The sequence below is a fragment of the Apteryx rowi genome, unplaced genomic scaffold (assembly GCF_003343035.1).
Source record: "Apteryx rowi isolate R43461 unplaced genomic scaffold, aptRow1 scaffold_316, whole genome shotgun sequence".
Taxonomy (NCBI): Eukaryota; Metazoa; Chordata; class Aves; order Apterygiformes; family Apterygidae; genus Apteryx; species Apteryx rowi.
In genome coordinates this window covers 318,246-337,099 of record NW_020449597.1, presented here as the reverse complement: position 1 = coordinate 337,099, position 18,854 = coordinate 318,246, and the positions used below count along the sequence as shown (strand labels likewise).

Genomic DNA, 18,854 nt, shown 5'->3' with positions numbered 1-18,854 from the left:
GAGTGCGCGGGGGCGCTCGGTGCCTCTGGCGGGGCAGCAAGGCCGCCGCCGCCGGGGGCCGGGCGCTGGGGTGCGGGCGGGCTGCTCCGCGGGGTCGCGCGGTTGCTCACTGTCGGTGTTTTTAGCCCCCCCGGGTGGCAGAAGGGGCGGCAGCGGGACGGCTGGAAGCAGGAGCAGGCGCCGCAGGCCCTTCCCCGCCTGGTGCCCCGCTACTCCGTTCTGGACGCCGTCGCTTGGGTGAGAGCGGGGGGGCCCGGCGGGTGCTCGGGCCGGGGCCGGGGCTCCCCGGGAAGGGAGGAGGCGGGCGGAGGAGGTCGGATGCAGCGAGCTGCGGCCGCGCTGCCGCGTGGAAAAGGGACGAAAAGGGGGACGGCGGCTCTTCTCGCTCACTTGTTGCTTCTCCCCTTCAGGGCGCCCTCGCTGCGCTGCTTCTGCAGCTGGCCAGGCAGATCTCGTGGCTGCGATCTCTGCCAGAGACCTGGAGAGAGCGCAGGTCTCCCTGGCTGCTGCGTCCTTCGCTGCCTCCTCAGCAGTCAGGTCAGCAGCCCTCTCTCACGAGAAGGGGGTGTGGGAGGCTCCAGCTGTCAAACAGGACTTCTGCCACATATTAGCTAATAACTTTACGGTGCTTGGCAGAGAGCTGGTGTGTGAAGCTAACAACAGCTTTTAAGCACTCTGAAGAGAGTGAGGGCYGCTATCTGTCACGGGAATCTCACTATTTTGTACTGGTGTGGTGCAGTCTCTCTTTGCACCCACATCCAGTTATTTTTGTTTTCTGTCTTGGATTCTGCTCAGTGGATTTTTCTCCTGCTTGGCCTTGTGCTTGGAGCAGAGAAGGAACCTGGGCAGATATGCGGTTCTGTGCTGTCTCCTACAAAGGATGCTGTGCAGCTCATGGGAACTGTGTTCTGTGCTCTGTATTTCAGCGGCGACTGAAGCCTCAACCAGCTGTCCCAGGAGGCAGCTGCRGTCCCACTTCCTGCAGAAAGCAGGTCCAGATGTAGTGCCAGAGACCTCATCCTGGGGCATCCCCTCAGGGCAAGGAGAGAGCCAGCCCTGTGCAGACCTAGGTATGTGTTGATGCACTGCAGGGCAGGATACTTGTGACAGAAAGACTTCTGAGTTTCCCCAAGGCAAAGCTAAGAGGCGAGACATGTGCAGTCRTTTCTTGAGAGCTAGAGGAGGGAGGTTAGAGTGGAAGAAGGAACTTCAGAGAGATGAGTGAGGAGTCCAGTGCTGGGAGCTCCTGAAGTCGAGGGGGAAGCCTGTGATGTAATTGTGCAGGCAACACTGGTTTTACCAATACTGGTCTGCCTTAGCTGCCAGGATACTGCATCCACTTTCTGTTCTTTCATTGTGGACATTGTCTGTAGTCAAGAGAGTTCAGGAGAATAATGCAACAGTGATCTGGAAGATGTGCCACATAGTGCGGAACTAARGGAATTTCTTTCTTCCTAGAAGATGAAGATGTATTTATGAGCGCTTATGCTGTAGATAAGAGAGTGAGAGGAGGCATCAAAGGCATTCTTATTTTAATAAGTCTTATAGAAATAGAAAGATATGCTTCAAAAAATGGAAGGAAATCCAGAAAAGCATGTCCTAATGTGGTAAATTTAAAGTCATATCAAGGAAGATCAGATAAGGCCTACCACAGGGTTGCTCACTAGATGTGTAACCCTAATCAGCTTTAGGAATACTGTTTGAAGCAGGAAGCTTGCTGGAGCAGGTGGAAAGGGGGACAACATATCAGGATGCAGAAGAGGCACATAAAGAAGCCAGCCCACCACTGATACGTAGACTATGTAAGGTGTTCCAGAAAAGGTCRGACAGGTTCCCAATTCTTTGCTTTCTTCCAAATGTTTTGCTTTCTTCTATGCTGATTTAAACTACTGCCCATAACTGCTTATCAAACCCATCTCCTGCCAGAGGTTACCATTCCCATCAGTTGGCAAATGGAGCATTTTGTTTCCATGTTTCCTAATTGGCTCTAGGAAAGCAGCCAGGTTAATTTACCTAAACTGCCAATTAGAGTGTTTAACCCATCTGCTTTTGCCTGAAGCAGATTAAGAAGTACTCAAATATACTGCCTTGCTGGCAGATTACTGGGCAGGGGCCTTTGGGAGAAGCGGTGGAGAATAAGTGGAGACCGTGCAGTCTTCAGTCGGCACAGCTGAGCATCCAGAAGTGGATGTGTGTCTGTGTCTGACAAACAATTTCTTACTGAGAGTCAGTASGAGAAGCTTTTAGGCAAACTGATAAACTGAGCAGTGACAAGTCACTGAGGCCATGTGTTCTTTATTTGAGTGTTCTCCAGAAGCTATGAGATTGCTGAGCCTCTGATGACAGTATGTAATCCAGTGCTTATATCTGCTGTATGACTTGAAGAATGAAGACCGATAGATTAGACACTGGCCTTTAAAAAGCAGTTTTGATTGAGCAGCAGAACTACAGAAGAGTAATTCTAAGTTGATAGAAATTCTACTATAGAACAGAACTGCTAGATACCTGGATGAGCATGCTGTATCATATCACAGAACATAGGTCTGGAAGGGCTTAGGAAGCCATTTCTCCAACCTGTTTGCTCCATTACATAGGACTTAACAGAGAACAGGGTCGTATTTTGTTAAATCTCTTAGACTTTTGGAGAAGTCAACAGGCACATGGAGCAAGATTATCCAGTTTTTAGCTTTCTGAAAATCTTTCAACAAGGAGCTACATCAAAGCCATCTGGAGAAATGAGGCTGGTGGGAGGGAAGAGGGAGGGACCACTTTTGGGATAGTAACCCAGTAAAGTATAAGAAATAGTTTTCACCATGGAGAGGTATTACCAGTGAATTCCCCTAAGTGCTTTGTTGACACCCGTTCTGTTTAGCACATTCAGCAGTGATTTGGAAAAAGGAGCTGACAAATGAGGTGGCAAAAGAAGCAAGTGATACAAAATTATTCAGGACAGTCAAACTGGAAAGTCACTGCAAAAGACTGTGCAAGAACTAGCAACGGGGCAGTCCCAAGATAGGTTGAAGTCATATGCACAGGGGAGAAAAGCCATAAATAGACATACAGAATGAAGAGTGTCAAATTAATAATTACATTGAAGAAGGGACATTTAAGGGACATGTTCTTGAAAATGTTAAGTCAGTGCTCAGCAGCAGTTAGGCGAACAAAATGTTAGTTATTATAAAGGAAGGAACTAAGAACAAAACAGTACTGTAGGTTTGCCTTTTGTAGATCTGATCTTGGATGCTTAATGAAGCTAAAGACATTTGGTCTTAAAAGCAGTAACAAAAATGTTATAGAAAAGGACAAGGATGCAATCACATACAAAGAGACTGACTCTTCAGCTTAAAAAGAAGTGACTGAAAGAGGGTATGCCAGCGATCTACGAAACTAAAAATACTGGGGAAAAGTGAATAGGGAATGGTATTTTGCTTAATACACGTACAGATAGGTGACACAAAAAAGGTCAGATATTAAGTCTGAAAAAAGACGAAAGACAGTACTTGCTTGCCTGCTGCATAAGTAAATTGTGGAACTCATTGCTACAGGCCAGAAGTATAAATGGGTTCCAGAAAAGAATTAGGTAAAATCACACATCCAAATTAAACTTAATTGGTCCAGCCAAACTCTYCTGCTCAGGAGGCTGCAGAACAGCTGATTGCTGGAAAGTTCTGCAAGGGGARAGCATCACTTTATAATGCCTCTGCCTCATACTTTCTGCCCAAGCAGCTACTGCTGTCAGTTGTCAGAGATAACTTGCTTGTCAGAAATAATTTGCTTTCATTCAATACGTCAGTCCTCACATTACATTGTCACATTATGCTGTTGTATCCATTTTGTGAGAACTTACTGGGAAAAGTCAGCGTAAAGAGATTCAGCAAGTTTAGTTGTGTGTTTTTGTTTTTGTTTTCCCCCAGTAGTTATTTAGCTACCACGTGAAAGTGAGGCCAGCTAAGCGGAAGCAAGGGAAGGACAAGATGCCTCACAGGTCACTTAGGGGAATCTGGTAGAAAAGTCTTGCCATTAGAGAACAGACCTCCAGAACTTGGAGTGGAGCCAAATGTACCTTCACTTCTCCAGTTGGCTGTTGCAAAGGACCTTCTGGAGGGGATAACATGTCCTCGCACTTTCCTTCAGTTGTTCAGTTGGTTTCCAGAGTTGCTTGTTCTGGTCTGTGTGTAGAGTGACAATCTGCTCTTGCTGTCAGCTACTCCATTAGCTCGAGCGGCAAAGATCTTTGAGATGGATCCAAACATCTCAGCTTTGCAGATGCACCATCCCAGCTTTAGCATAACACAATGTGATAGAATCTCTTACTTTTAGTGTGTTTAAAAAGAAAACTTCAGGAAATTCATTTAAAAGTTGCTTTAAATAGCAGTCTAGATATTACCGTGAATGAGTCTTCAGCTGCATGATCACATCCTATTTTTTTCATGGGATTCATGCCTCATTCAAGCTTTTTTTGCAGAAAGTGAAAGGCACATTGTGAACAAGCAGGTGATTACAGCCAGTCTCAGTGTTAAAGCAACTGAATGCTGCCCTGGGGAGCTGTATTTTACCCCTGGCAGAACTGTAAAATTCCTTATTTCAGTTCTGAGATTACAGACCTTTCAAAAGTGTGTTTTCATTTCAAAGCACAATGAAACCGATTGGAAACACTAAATTTTTCCATGAGCCACAAATCCTGGATTTTGGTCAGCTCCAGTTGTGAATTCGTTCTTGTGAAGCATTTGGTTGTTCTGGGATAAGCAATGTAGACGATCTATGAGAAGCTTAATAATTTGCATTTGGAGCTAGGTTTCGATAACATTTGATAAGTACAGGATGAACAGTGAGGAAATRCAAAATATTTATTAGCTGCTGAATATGTAAGCATTGTGCATCCATTGCACTGAAAGCTGCAAGATAACGTGGAAAAAAGAATGTGTAGTCGTGTTGTATTATAATGCATATTTAAAGAGACAGAATTAAAGTTGAACAGAAAAATTTAACTGGAATGTTTCCTTTTTTGTGCTTTGAACATACAACTGTATGATACCTACAAATAATTTAACATAGTTGTGTGTGTGCAGTATAGCAATGAATTTGTTCAAAGCACAGCTTCTGTGAAGTTCTGCAGAAGCTTGCCCAATCTTCAGATACTGTCCTGTGACCTTACATTGGGAAATGAGAAACAAACAAGTGGGATGAATTTGTATTAACTAACGTTAGTCTGAAAGTTAATATAAAGTGGTCTTCTCATTCCAATGAAATAGAATGGCACTCTTTGCTGCCTGGGGGTGCTTTTATTTCTCTATTTACTGTTGAAGCAACGTAAGCAATGTGTTTAGGTTGTGTGCCTAGTTTTGAGACAGCTGCTGGGAGACAAGAGAAGTCTTTGAGAAGTTTTGATTTGGGGCTTGCCCAGCTTCAGATGTGAATTCTGAGAGAATTCTTTAATCTAGTCCTTCAGGAAATAGAAATGGGACTGGGTGTCAGAATTGTTGATCCCTGTATCATCTTGCAGAGGATTTTCTGMTCTCTAGGACTAGTAATTCTAATCTGGGGAGATTACCGGGAGTTGAGGGAGCAGGGATTTGCTGTGGGAGAGAGACGTGGGACAGTTCTGAGAGTCGACAGAATTCAGAATTAGTTTCTGKTGGTTTTTCATGGGGTAATAACTTGCCCAAATTACAGTATGTTTTCCCAGTGGCAGTAAAAGACAAATCTCTGATTTAGGAGTAGATATAAAGAGCCTTGAGGGCATGAAAGTAACAGTGCTTCTTAACAAACACTTGGAAGAATTCTTAATACAGACTTTTTTTTTAATTTGCTGTTTTATGTGTATTAAAAACAAATTGCATCATGAGATAGATACCTGAGCAAGAGACAAAGATTTACTGTGGCAAAGATCAGGTAATTTWATGTATGATCTGAAAATAAATGTAAAGTACAACTAATAAATTTGGAGATTATATTACTTTTGGTGGAATGATAAGTAGAAATTGTGTTTGCCATAGTGATCTTGCTTGTCTGGTGAGTGGGGCTTATTCAGATAAAATTACCAGAAGGCAAATTGTTTGTCTAGGAATAACGAGGCCGCACTTGGAACATAGGCCACAGCTTTATGTGCGCTGTAAGATGGTGCAGCCACGAGAAGAAGCAATCCTGCCTGTCGCATGCTCATTTCTGTCCCTGTGCCAGCACAMGCATTTGTGGAGCCATACGGTGAAGGGAATCAAGGAACTGGACCCCCAGAAGGACTGTTTTTCACTCAGATTAGTTCCCTGCTCAGCAGCCACAAAGCTTGCAAGGGAGACAGGGAGACATGGGGAGAGCAAAGCTCCTTCTGTTAGCAGTATTGGCTTAAACTGATCCTGGAACGATAGTGGTTGGTGCCTAATGGGATCTAGCTGCTTATGATTTAGCTTACAAAATAATTGGTCTCAGCCTGTCCTAGCTGTTGGTCCTCCTTGCAGAAGGTTACCATCCTCTTGGGCTGGCCRGTGTAAATGCCTGTCTAATCGCTTCCAACACGATACTGTCTGAGTGAACTGGCTTCACTTTTGCTGTAGACGTTTTAGTTAACTTTGACTAAACCTGGTTAGCCAGTGTCTAAACACGTGGCTGTGCCAGCATATCCTAGAGGGCAGCGATGAACAACTGGGACGCTCTGGGGTGGTGACCTAAGCCTGGACCTGATGCAGCCAAAACAGCATGTCTGATCATCCCCTTACAGATGTGGAACCGTACCTCGGTAAGAAGTTACCCAAAAAAGGATTTAGGAGTTAGGATAGGCAAGCACCTGAGCTTAAGATCTCAGCGTGATGCTTTAGCCAGTAGGAATAGGAATCCAGTTCTGATACATGCAAACTAGGCAGTTATAAATACTAATGAGGAGGCAATTTTATCCTTCCTGTGACACTGGTGAGACTAATACAGTGTCCGCACTTCAATAATAATGTTGACAATTCAGAAATAGCAGCAAAAAGTCATAAAATTAATCAACTCAAGGAGAAAAGTACTTCACTTGAAAGACACGAACAGTTCAGTCTGTTTAGAATCACAAAAAAGAATCAAGAGGGATTGATTAGTTATATCAGGACTTTCAAAAGGAGAATGGGCTTTTTAATAAAGAGAGAAAAAGCCTAGCAAGAGCCAGTGCCTGGGAGCAGAAACCAGATGTATTTTAATTTGAAATGAAGCACAGGTTTTTAGAGGTGATTGCTAGATACTGAAACAAACTCGCAAAAGAAGTGAAAGATTCTCTACCTTTTGGTGTCATCAGTTCAAGACTTGGGGCCTTTCTGGAAGAGATGCATTAGCCAGRTGCAGGTTGCAGGCCTCAACAGGACGTATTCACATGGTACCGTGTTGCTTATGCTACAGAGGTCAGATTGCTCAGAGTTCCTTCTGTTCTTAATATCTCTGAATGGGCAGTTTATCAGTCTTCTAGGAAAGATCTGTGGAGTAGACAGGATGGGAATAAGAGGAAGGGGTGAAGATACAGTATTGCTTAACCCTGCCTTTTGATTCTTTTTTTTAATGTAGGAGAGTTCCAAATTCCTGAGCGCTCCAGCCTGGGGCCGGCCCCCCGCAGTACACAGGTACGCTCTCCCGTTTCCCTGCCCTAGTCTGCCCCAAGGTCCCTTGACTGCAGGAAGGCGTCTCAGAGCAATCCACTCCCAGGCCAGACTCTTTTCTGCCCTGCACAGCTAGAGGCCAGGAGAATGAGAGATAYGATATGCTTCCCTCTGCTTTAGCCAGAACAAAATTCCAGGAACTCCAAAGTAGCATCCCCGTCCTTTAAGATGTCTGTGTAACAGGGATGCCAGTAGGGAGGCACTGGAGGAAACCTGGGAARAAAAACAAGAAAACCACGACAATCCAGTAGCACCARTCTGTTCTTGTCTATTGACATTTCGATGCCATCTTTCACTAGGTCACTATATGCTGTTGCTATTTCGGTTTTCAGCAGACAACCCATGACTGCAGAAGGTGGCATCAGTCCTCCCAAGGCTACAAGTTGGGACTGAGTCTTGTCTGTTAGAGAAAAGAAGAGAAACACTTTGGGCTTGAGGAGGATACGTCAGGTTGAGAGTCATAAGACCATCAATCAGATTCTTGTTATGATTAAGCCTGTTAATTGCTTGCAATTCACAGTCTTAGGTGCGGACAATTCCCTATTTTACAAGTAAGTCAGCTGAGCAACTGCTCAAGGAGGCTGAACAGAATGAGGATAGAATTCCAGTATTTAACAGAATGGGATCCTCTCTTTGACATGGAAGTGATCTCTGATCCCCTGACAGTAAGGTGTTGCCTGTGGCGTGCCACCAGGGTGTAAGCTCAGCTCCCCATCCTAGGAAGGGCCGCTTCTGTGGGGCCCATAGGAATAGTCTCTGGTTCAATCTTGGGTAGTGAATCTGGTCTTAAAAGGCTCTCAGGAGAGGACGTGAGTCAACCCATGTTTATCCTCTTRTGAGCAGCTCTGAGTGCTGACTGAGCATTAAAGCTGTTGGCGTTTTTGTAATGTGACCTCTCAAGTATGGAGGTATCTCAGGTTGTATGCAGTGTGCACTGTTGCCACTCGATGGCACTAAATTTGTATGCAAGCTTGGAAACGAGAGCTGCAGGCCTGGCTAATCCTCCTACCTCCCAGAGSTGTGGCAAAGTAGAAAATACTGTTCATTACTAAGGAAGAAAAGAAAATCCTGTGCAGCAGAGACAGTGGATTAGGAGTGTGCAGTGTTCAGTAAACTGACAGTTTAGGCTCAGTTTGAATCATGTAAAGCACATAGAAATATGTCAGTGCATGTTTGGCAGAGAGWAATGCTGTTTGTGCTGTTGAATGTGATATAGGAAGGTGAGCAAGGGCTGACATTTCTTTTGAGGGGGGGAGCTATGCATAGCGCCAGGCAGTCTGATTATATCTGAGAGGCTACACCACCTTCCTGGCCAGAAGAGAGGTGAGCAATGTCCACACAGCTTCCCTAACCAATGTCTCTGTCAGACAGGGAGGCTTTTTGTGGACACATGACACCGGATTAACTCATGCTCTTGATTACTGCAGGACAGTACAAATGTGTCAGACTGCTCTGTTTCCTAGAAAGGACCTGCTATAGTGTTTGTATGTTTTTGCTGTCTAATAACTTTCTTTTTTGACTCCTCAGGGTGACCTAGCGCGGCAAGGCCATTTAGAGGAAGCTGCTTTCCAGTTGCAGCAGATTTTCCGGATTGATATTTCCATTGCATTCAACATCCTTGGTAATGTGGACTTGGGTTTTTTGTGTCCTTAAACCACATTTTTCTTTTTTTGGAGGACCTCCAAATTGTTGCAGATGGCATATACCCAAAGCTGAAGCCTCCTTGCAGCAATTTCAACTGTGCTTTGAGAGATTTATTGCCCTTTGTGTTATTCTGCCACCTGATTTATATCAGTATATTTAAATCCAAGCTTGTTTGAAGCCTGCACTGTTATCCTGACATCTGTAGTYGGACATTAAGTCTTCTCTGTCTTTTTGTAACATGAGCTGTCATATTTTCGCAGCTCCTTTTTCACTGTCTGAGGTCTCAGTCTTCCTGGCAAGCTGAAAAAGCAGATGCAGAATTGCAACTCTAAGAAGATTTGAAGTAAGATGCAGCAGTCTATAGGCCAGGGATTTTTTTTTTCTTATATACCCCAGGTGGCAGCACTAGAAAAGGGAGCCGCTTCTGTGTGAACCATACATTGTGAGAGTCCTTGTTTCTTCTTTGCAGTGAGACTRGAAAAATCCCTAAAACATAGCCTTGGCATTGGTCCTATGGAAGCTTTTTAATCTGAGGTGARGTTTGGTGAGCCCAGTGAAAGCGGACCAGACCACTTGGCTTGGGACAAGGAAGGCCCAGTAGCTGTGGGGGAGGTTGCTGTGTTTGAGGCTCCAAATCTTTTTGTCCATTTTCTTTTCCTCTCTTTTTACTTTGCTTTCTTCTCAGGGATTGAAAGTATGAGAGCAGGCCACTATAAGGCAGCCTATACCTGCTTCAAACTGGCAGCAGATCGAGGCTACAGCAAAGCCCAGTTCAATGTGGGTCTGTGTTATGAGCATGGCAGAGGCACAGAAAAAGACCTGGAAAAGGTATCCACAGCTTGTAGAGTTGTACATCTGCTGCACGGGCCAGGAGAGTGGTCTTTGTTGAATGCACAAGCACTTTACTCCTTTTGGATGTGTGTGACAATCTCTGAAGTCTTGGTGGGAAAAAAATGGACATTTTAAAGCAAACGGCAGGTTTGCCCTACTGGCTTCAATGCCATAGATACCCTTGGAGATATGCTCCTGAAATCCCCTTTCACATRCACTTACTGAGATCCCGTCCCAGGTACGTGTGCTGTGCCACTAGCAGCTGGGAGGTACCAAGGAGAAACCTGTCCTGTTACTGTATTTGAAACACCACTGCACATCCAAATACTGCCTTGTATCTAGAGCTGTCCACTTCGGGTACCTTGACTACAGCCTGCCACCTAGTGCGTGCTGGCCGTAGTCAGCATCTTTCTGTAGTTGTTCCCTGGCGTGCCAGGGATTTGACATAATGAGATCCTCTGCGTTGTTCTGTATTCCCRAATTCTACTGTTTCTTATCATTGTTTGYCCTTTTGACTGCTACTGTCTACTCATGCAAAAGATCTGTAAGGGCTGCTTGTTTTCAGTAATTGTGCAGATCCCTATTGGCATAGGCTAAGCTTTGGTATTGCTGGCCCGCCTTCAAAACAGGAGTTTTGACTAGAGGTGGCAGGGCTGGTTAAAAGGCTCTCATACAGTGGTAGTCAACTGTCTCACTTGAGCAATCTCCTGTACTTCAGCAGGGAAGTGTGGGAGGGCTGCAGGGGTAGGTGTGTGCAACTTATAATAGAACTAGAATGAGAGTTTAAGCCTGAGGACTGAATTGTGGTGTTTTGGGGAGAGTCATGTCACGTTTGAGGGAATGTATCACCTGAATCACACGTGTGTTTCTGTGTTTCCAGGCAGCTTTTTATTACTACCATGCGGCCAGCAACTGTCACCCCATGGCACAGTACCGCTATGCTAGATGCCTCTTATGCCACAGACCTGAAAATGAATGGGACAGTCTTCAGAAGGCAGTGACTTTTCTGGAGCAGGCAGCAATGGCCGGGATTACAGAGGTTAGTGTCCACATAAAAGCTGAACGTTTTAATAGGAGAGAGCCGGCAGAGAACCCTTTCTTTAGGATCTGAACCACAAGACATCCTAGAAAGCCGCATCTATGGGACTGGAAGTAAAATTCTTCCTACATATTGATACCTCTGCCAGTGTATGGGATACAGCCCTACCTGCCAGCTGTATGTGGGAGGCAACTAGATACCCACTATGTCAACAGTATTGGTTTTCTGGTTTGTTGTAGGGCTATTTAATGTGGCTCTTTTCACCCACACCCAAAATGCTTACAGGATTCTTTGCATATTAGTAAGTGCAAGCTCCAGGTCCCATCATGGTGTTGTGATAGAGACACTCCCTTCTTGGTTTTCCTGTTTAAGGAAGGGATGCAGCTATAACCAATACTCTCCACATAAGGCTCTTTCTTACCTCGCAAATGAGGAGAGAGCTCAGAAGCACCAGCTCTTATGAAACCTGTTAAGTCATCTCTTCTCCAGTGCCAGGTGTTCCCAAGGGCAGCTCTGTTTAATACAACAGGGACAGCCTTTCGTGTTTCATGTCCAGAGAATCTGCAGCATGGAGACATCAACTTTCAGTGAACAGAAGCAGCCATATCCAACAGGTAGGGGTCTGGAGCAAAGCAGATTTAACATTCCCAGAAAGCAAAGTGTATGCTTTCTTACCACAGGTTACCACATCTGTATTTGGGTCAAACATGTTTTGACATTGTGTCACTAAACACAATTCACACCTCTCTGTCTTCTCAGGGTAAAGAGTTGTTCAGATGACTTCAGCAGGAAGGAGGCTCCAGATCTCTGTCATGCTTGCAGTCACTAGCCGAGGTTCAGCAGAGAACAGGAGACTTCCACCAGAAATTCCTGCTCTCTTAAGTGGAAGTGGCTTTCCAAAGTATCTTCTGTTCCTGTCGTTTAGGACTACCACTTTTGCCCAGTCAGACTAATCATTCACCTTGCTCAGCAAGCATGTATGTGGTAGAAGGTATTAGGGTATGTGCCATTTGAGTGTCTCTTTTTGAATTACCTCAGCTCTGAAGCTGGAGCCAAACATGCCCATGATTGTTCTCTCCAGACTCAACATCTAGATTAGACCATCATTTTTGGAAAACTGACCTGCAGTTGAAATTGTGGCTTTATATCTCATCTCCTTTCAATTCCAAGAGCACAGGTCACTTTGGTGAAGGAAATTCCATGAAATGCTTGAACTAAGAACAGATCCTCATATTGTAGCTATGGCTTTTCAAGATGATTCATCCAGATGGACCTGTGCGCCCTGCACTCCTTTTCCCACTCTTTCGGAGATGCATTTAGGCATGTGCTATCTTGTGTTGTGGATGCCAGTCATCCTGGCAGTGACTGTATCTCACGTAGCACACTGTTCCACAAACTGTAGCTGCTGTAGATATCAGTCAGTAGGCATCTTACAAACAACTCAGACTAGGAGCTATTCTCTGCTTCTGATTTCTGCAGTGCAAGTTGAAAGGATATTCTGGGTCTTACACTGTTAATACAATAGTGTTACAGCACATATAATGGAATTTTATAGACTAAATGTGGGTTTTCATGTTTGCCATGTCAGACTAATTTTCTTAGGCCGTCCCCCTTCTAGCAGACTCTGCAGCAAGCAAGATACGTTGCACACCAGTCTTGCAAGTGTCCCTGCTGAGATGCTGGAGATTATGGTTTGCCCAAGCAGGAGCAGTTGCCYAAGCATTTAGATAACTTGTAAAATAAGTAAAAGAACTGGAGTAATTAAGGTGGAAAATCCTGGCTGATTTGTATTGTACTGTGTGGTTTTGCTGCAGGCACAGGCTTATCTTGGAGTGTTCTATCTGAGGGGGCTACAACCTCAGGAGAAGAGAGGTCTGAAGTACTTGTTGCTGGCAGCCAAGAATGGCGTAAGTAGTCCCTTTGTAAGCTATGATTGTTCTGCGTTTGGGATCATTGCAGGTTACAGGTGGCAGGTTTCAGGGCTTCTTGGAAGTAGGAGCGAGTGTCAGGACTTTCCTGCACTGTCTGAAAGGACAGGATGGAGCCTTGGTGCACTTTGGGGAGCAAACAGGCTGTGGGGCACAGACCCTACAAAATGYGAATGTCAAACCAGTCATACTGGGTTGGACCAAGTCTTACAGGACCAGCACTTATGCCGTTTCTGACAAATACTCATCTAACATCGTTTTCATGATTTCCAGTGATGGAGTCTATACACTCTCCCCAGGCAACCTGGTTCTCTACTGTATCGTTAACAGGACTTCGTTGTGTCTGTCTTGAATCTGTTCTTCAAAACRGACATGTTATTTCTTATCTTCTATAGAGACGATGAACAGATTATTTCTGTTTCATTGTAGGGACTTTAACAACTTGAATACTTGAATCCCCATTCAGCCTTCCCCAGTTGTTTCAGTTTCTCTTTGCATGTCGTGTTGTTTAGGTTGCCAATGATTTTCTTGCTCTCTGTTGAACTTTATCCAGGTGACCCACACTTTTGTTAAAGGGCAGAGCCACAATCTGGGCATAGTACTGCTGCTAAGGCCTTACCAGCACTTAGTGGAGTGAAAGCATAACATCACAAGTCTTGCAGCCTGGTTTCTGCATCCAAAGTTCTGCTTCTTCAGAGGAGTGTGACCTTGTTCACTTGTTTTCAACTTGCGCTCTATTATAAAAGCTAGTTTCTCTTCTGAAGAACTTGCTTGCTTTAACTTGAGTTCCCAGTTTTTGTGTAATGGGAAATAATGAGCAGCTATTCACTCTTCTGGCTAATATTGCTGATTCTGTCGCCCTCTTTATGCCCTCTGAGACATTGCTTTTCCAAGCTGCAGAGTGCTAGTTTATTTTCTCTCGTCACGTAGTTAAGCTGTTCCATTTCTCCTGTCGGTGTTCTCTGTATTTTTCTCATTCTCCTTTGTCCATTTTAAGATGCTTGAACCAAAACAGGACTCAGGATGGAGGCATGCTAGGGATTTGACATAATGAGATCCTCTGCATTGTTCTGTATTCCCAAATTCTACTGTTTCCTAGCATTGTTTGCCCTTTTGACTGCTACTGACTAGTGACTTGTTGGTTTCAGGGAATTATTACAGGGACTCCCAAATTTCTTTCTATATGCATTACTTTGCATTTGTCAACACTAACTTTTATCTGCCATTGTGTTGCCCAGGCTTAGTGTTGTGACATCTTCTGTAATTAATTCTTTACAGTAAATTTGATCATTCAGAGTGCTTTATGTCACTTGCAAATTTTGCTGCTTCAGTTTTCACCCAATTTAAGTATGCAGACTCTATCAGATYAGTGGTGAGACCAGATTAGACTAACTCCAAATGCTCAGAGATCATGTTCTTGATGATTGATATAGTATTTAATTCCAAAATCTGCTGGAAATTTTCCCTTACTGAAACCCTAGTAAGCCCTTAACAACAGAAAATCTGGCAGGATAACTGCTGGTCCCGGCAGTACTCCCTAGTAGTCAGTTTTTTGCAAGTCTCAGTCACAACCYTGGCAGTTCTCAGAACCCAGCCCTGTTTCCCCAGCAATCTTTGCCCTGGTGGATGCTGGCTACAGATGTACCACCAGCCCTTTGCCTCATTGTTGGTGGCAGGCGTGTGCACAGACTCCATAGGATAGCCCCACATGTTCTCCTGGGGGAAGTGCTCCACAGGTATGTCCTTTTCCCATTACCCATGGCAGCAGAGCACTCTGGAGTGTGTCACGTTACTTGGTTAAAAGACTATTGGCTATGAGTGAAGCCAAGATCACRGTATTTAGCTATAACTCTAAAAAAGGGAAAAACACAAAAGGTCATTGGTTCAGGGTTTCTTTCTCAGGTTGTTGCTCTGTGCTAGAGCCAAGAGAGGCAACTCTGACAAACATTGTTCCAAACACAATGGCATTTCAGACAACTGTGTTTTACTTCAGTCGCTACTTTCTGTTTTGTCCTCCCTTACTTTTGGTGAGCAACCATACAACGTAAACAGCATATCAAAGAGTGTTCTCGGAGAACTGTGGCTGACTTTAGATTTCAAAGTATGTCACAGCCATTTATGCCATACTAGTTTGCGGATATCTTCTCCTAGCGGTCTTGTCTTTGAAGTGTTCATCATGTAAGAAGCAGCTAGGGGAATAATTCGTGTTTATTTAACCCTATATTTTGTCATGTCTAAAGTGCAAATCCTTCAACATGTTTATCTCATCTCTCAAGAAGCTCTGTGCTGTCATAAACTGAGAATTGCAACATTTTGCAAAGCACCCACTCTTTGCTTTCCTCCACCAGCTACATCCCAGACAGCAACACTTGCAATATGTTCCTTTCTCATGGCTTTATTAAAACTTGCTACTTACTTTTTTTTGCAGAGCCTTGTTTAGATCACATTTCTGGCAGTCATACAGATCAAGTTATATTGCTGGCCTTTTCTTTAAAAAAAAAAAATCATATACAGTATTTCAATGGAAAATTGGAAAATTAACTTACTCAGTTTCTCCCATTAGTCAGATTTTGGGGTAAGGTCTTAATATCTCCTTGTTCCAATGTTAGGAAAAGGTCTATGTGACCGCTAGCCCATATGGTCTTTTCAGTGTCTTCACAAGACTGTCATCATGCTAGCATGCTGTTGGTGGGACCCTTTTACTCCCAATGGATCTCAAAGATAAAGTGCCCAGCCCACACACAAACATATTGTTGTTTGGATTTGGCTTTACTGAGCCATTGCAGTGACATCCGCTATTTTCTAGTTCATTCTCAGCAGCTGCGTATGTCCAAGTAGTGTTGATTCTTTCTCTGTAGTGGTTGTTTGCTTGACTTCATTTCTGCTGCTTGGGATTTCTTCTGACGTATAATTGGGTGGGGCTGAGCAGGATGCTGGTGGGCTGTTCTGTTGCAGTCCTGATGCATGGCAGGGTTGCCAAGGGGAATCTTCCAACCTTGGCAACAAGCACCTCTGTGATATTTGTTATGTTTTTAAAAGACTTCTGTGCGAACTGTAACAGGGCAATCCACAGGGCGTGCTCGCAGTTTGGGTGTGATCAGGATATGGGCGCAGTCAAGGCTGCCTGAGTCCCCTTAGCTCTGACCCCTGACGCGATCTGGATGCTCTGTGGAGACAGCTGCTCTTTTGTTCCTATGACACAGGTCTGGGTGTTGAAGAGAAATCAGTGAATTTAACTGGAAAGGGATGGTAAGGAATGGAGTTGGAGATACCCGGTGAGAAATTCTGTTTGAGAATATACTCAGAGAAGGAACTAAATAACTGAAGATATAGTCCGAGGGACCAAAGATAGAGGAGTAAACTTAAAGGGGGTGTTAAAGATTGTCTGTTCTCCTTTCGCGTACTGTCGCCACTTCTCAATCCTGTGGGTCTGATTGCTGTGTTGTTTTCTGCGGCTAGGACTCCCAAAGCAGGTATCACGTGGGCGTTTGCTATGAGAAGGGCCTTGGAGTACAACAGGACCTGGCAGAAGCGATGAGACACTATCGACAGTCAGCTGCTGCAGGGAACAGCAACGCTCAGCAGAGAGTGCAAGCGATAGAAAAGGAGATGGAAGGTACCACAGGCAACGGGGGAAGAGGGGCATGCAGGACTGCATCATGTTGTGCCCCATAAGAGTGGGGCCCGTGTTGCCAGAGGAAGGGCAGCACAGGATCATGGCAAAAAGGAGGCTTTTTTACTGAAGGGAAGGGCAGTGTGGCTGGGAGTGCTTTTTCTTTCTCAGTTCTTTTCACTTTTTACCAGCTATTTCCAGTCAAGCTGAAGAGGCAAAGCCATTCCCATAGTACAATGCTCCATTACTATCTTGTTTTTAATATGCTTTCAGATGTGGAAAGAAAGCATCCATCCCCTTCTGGATTAAGAAGAGCATCTTCCTCTAGTCCCTGTTTCTGGGCTATTGAGCACATTCCTGCAGGTCTCCAAGTCTCCCAGACAAGACAATCTGCCCTTACCCTGCCCCACTCTTGGAGCGCAGACAGACTCCACACGATGACACTCAGAAGTCCAGGATGGAGCCATGCCCCRGAAAACAAGGCAAGTCCACTGGAATTGCAGAGTTCAGAGACCCAGCCACTGCTGTTATTAGAGCAGTTGGTGAGTGAAACAAGGAGGCAAAAGGGAAGATGGACCTTCTCAGTCTATGTGGGACTGGAAGCAGGCTAGTAGGGAATGGAAAGAGAAAACTTTTTGTTAATGGAACAGGAGCAATTTTGAAATACAGTGGTTTTCAAAATAAATCTTGCAGTATCTCCCATCCAGCCACATAGCCCAACCCTCTGCCTGCAAACACAAGGACTCTCCCTGTGCTCCTACACTTCTGTCCAGAATTACTCTGACCCACACCATGCCCTAGTGATATGATTTGGGGTTATAATTCCAGTAGTTGTGCACGTCTTGCAAATGGGTCCCCCACTGAGGTTTACGAGCCACCATACGCTGGTGTTGGCAACTAGCTCTATGATGGGTCTGGTTTGCACCTTCTCAGGCAGTTTGATCTCACTTTAGGGCTTGCTGTTCCCACAGTGGTTCTGCTGCCAGCACAATCTGGGTTTCTTCATACATTGACGTTGTAGCAATTTAATCTACTTTAAAACCTTGTCCAAGAGGTGCAAGCAAAAGGGTGGATTCTGATTATTAGGGCAAAGGTTTTGTGGGATATGGCTTATGGGTCCACCTGCATTGGTGAAAGTAATGGATGTCATCAGCCATCCTGCATCTTTGTCAGTGCCCTTCAGCCAGCAGTTTTTATTCCTTCAGATCTGACAGTAAGCTGCTCCCATGGGTGCACCGCAGTCCCTTTCAGTCACAATGAGCAAGGTTTGCTTCAAAATTTATATTGTACAACTTTGCTAAGCAAGCCTTATTTCCGCTGAAGTGGACAAGGGGTGCTTCCAGTGGGTAGGAACCACTGTCAGGGAGACAGAGGCAAGCAGCTGGTGCGACAATATTGTTTTTTCCTAGTGAAGCTGAATCCAGAAAAGGCCATTTGTCCACACAAGTTTAAACTGGTTCAAGGGCATTTGTGCAAACTGTCCAACTTCCTTTAGCCATGTTGCTCTGGTGCTTTGTGTAGACGAGGCCCTGAAAAACAAAGGCAGGGGCCTTATCCTGAACTTGCTGTGGTCTCCATTCAGCAAGGGAGGGGCACAGCCATGGCTCAACACAGCTGAAAGCTCTGACTTGTTCTTACAGTCTGGTCTCTCCTGCTGCTCAGACCAGACTTTCTTAGGCCATTTCCTTTATCAAGCAGGATACAATTAGCAGGAAATTCCTCGGGTGGATTTCCTATTCTATGATAATCCATGGCATGCTTACGCATTGGTTAGGACAGGACAGGGGTAAGGGGTGGGGGGGCTGAAAGCAGTTTGCAGAATCAGGAAACTAAACCAAGAGAGAGGAATTCGTCTGCTTTTAAATCTGCTTATTATAGTGTGTTTTTGTGTTAAGATTGTCCTTTGACGGGGACATCAAAGTAAAGCTCCAGAGGAAGAGGTGAGGTTRTACCGTGTGTTTGTCCTCCATGTGTATTCCCAAGATGCAGGAGAATCCTATAGGGCTGCATTTCCTCCTAGGCACAGATATGCCTCCCTCACAATTTGCACAGCTGCATCTCAGTTAGAATTTGGCTCACTGTCATTGTTTTGGTGCAAAAGCCTGTTCTGTTTGTGAAACAAAGCACCAAGACATTTCTGTTAGCAGTGTGGCTGTGTAAGCAGACTGGGGTAAACGCAT

The 18,854-nt window shown here is 44.8% G+C and overlaps 1 protein-coding gene across 2 annotated transcripts; it reads left to right on the top strand.

The window, feature by feature from the left end:
* Nucleotides 1-989: 989 nt before the first annotated feature.
* Nucleotides 990-13,029, top strand: DELE1 (DAP3 binding cell death enhancer 1). 2 transcript variants are annotated; one of them, XM_026070661.1, is made up of 9 exons: nucleotides 990-1,070; nucleotides 6,613-6,733; nucleotides 7,528-7,583; nucleotides 9,138-9,240; nucleotides 9,949-10,091; nucleotides 10,975-11,133; nucleotides 11,623-11,747; nucleotides 11,893-12,132; nucleotides 12,948-13,029. In XM_026070661.1, exons 2-7 carry the CDS (start codon nucleotides 6,694-6,696, stop codon nucleotides 11,722-11,724), a joined length of 603 nt encoding a protein of 200 aa, XP_025926446.1. In that variant the 5' UTR covers nucleotides 990-1,070; nucleotides 6,613-6,693; the 3' UTR covers nucleotides 11,725-11,747; nucleotides 11,893-12,132; nucleotides 12,948-13,029. The 2 variants fall into 2 exon arrangements, with proteins under 2 accessions (XP_025926446.1, XP_025926447.1); XM_026070662.1 differs by lacking the exon at nucleotides 11,623-11,747 and having other exon boundaries at nucleotides 999-1,070.
* Nucleotides 13,030-18,854: the final 5,825 nt, after the last annotated feature.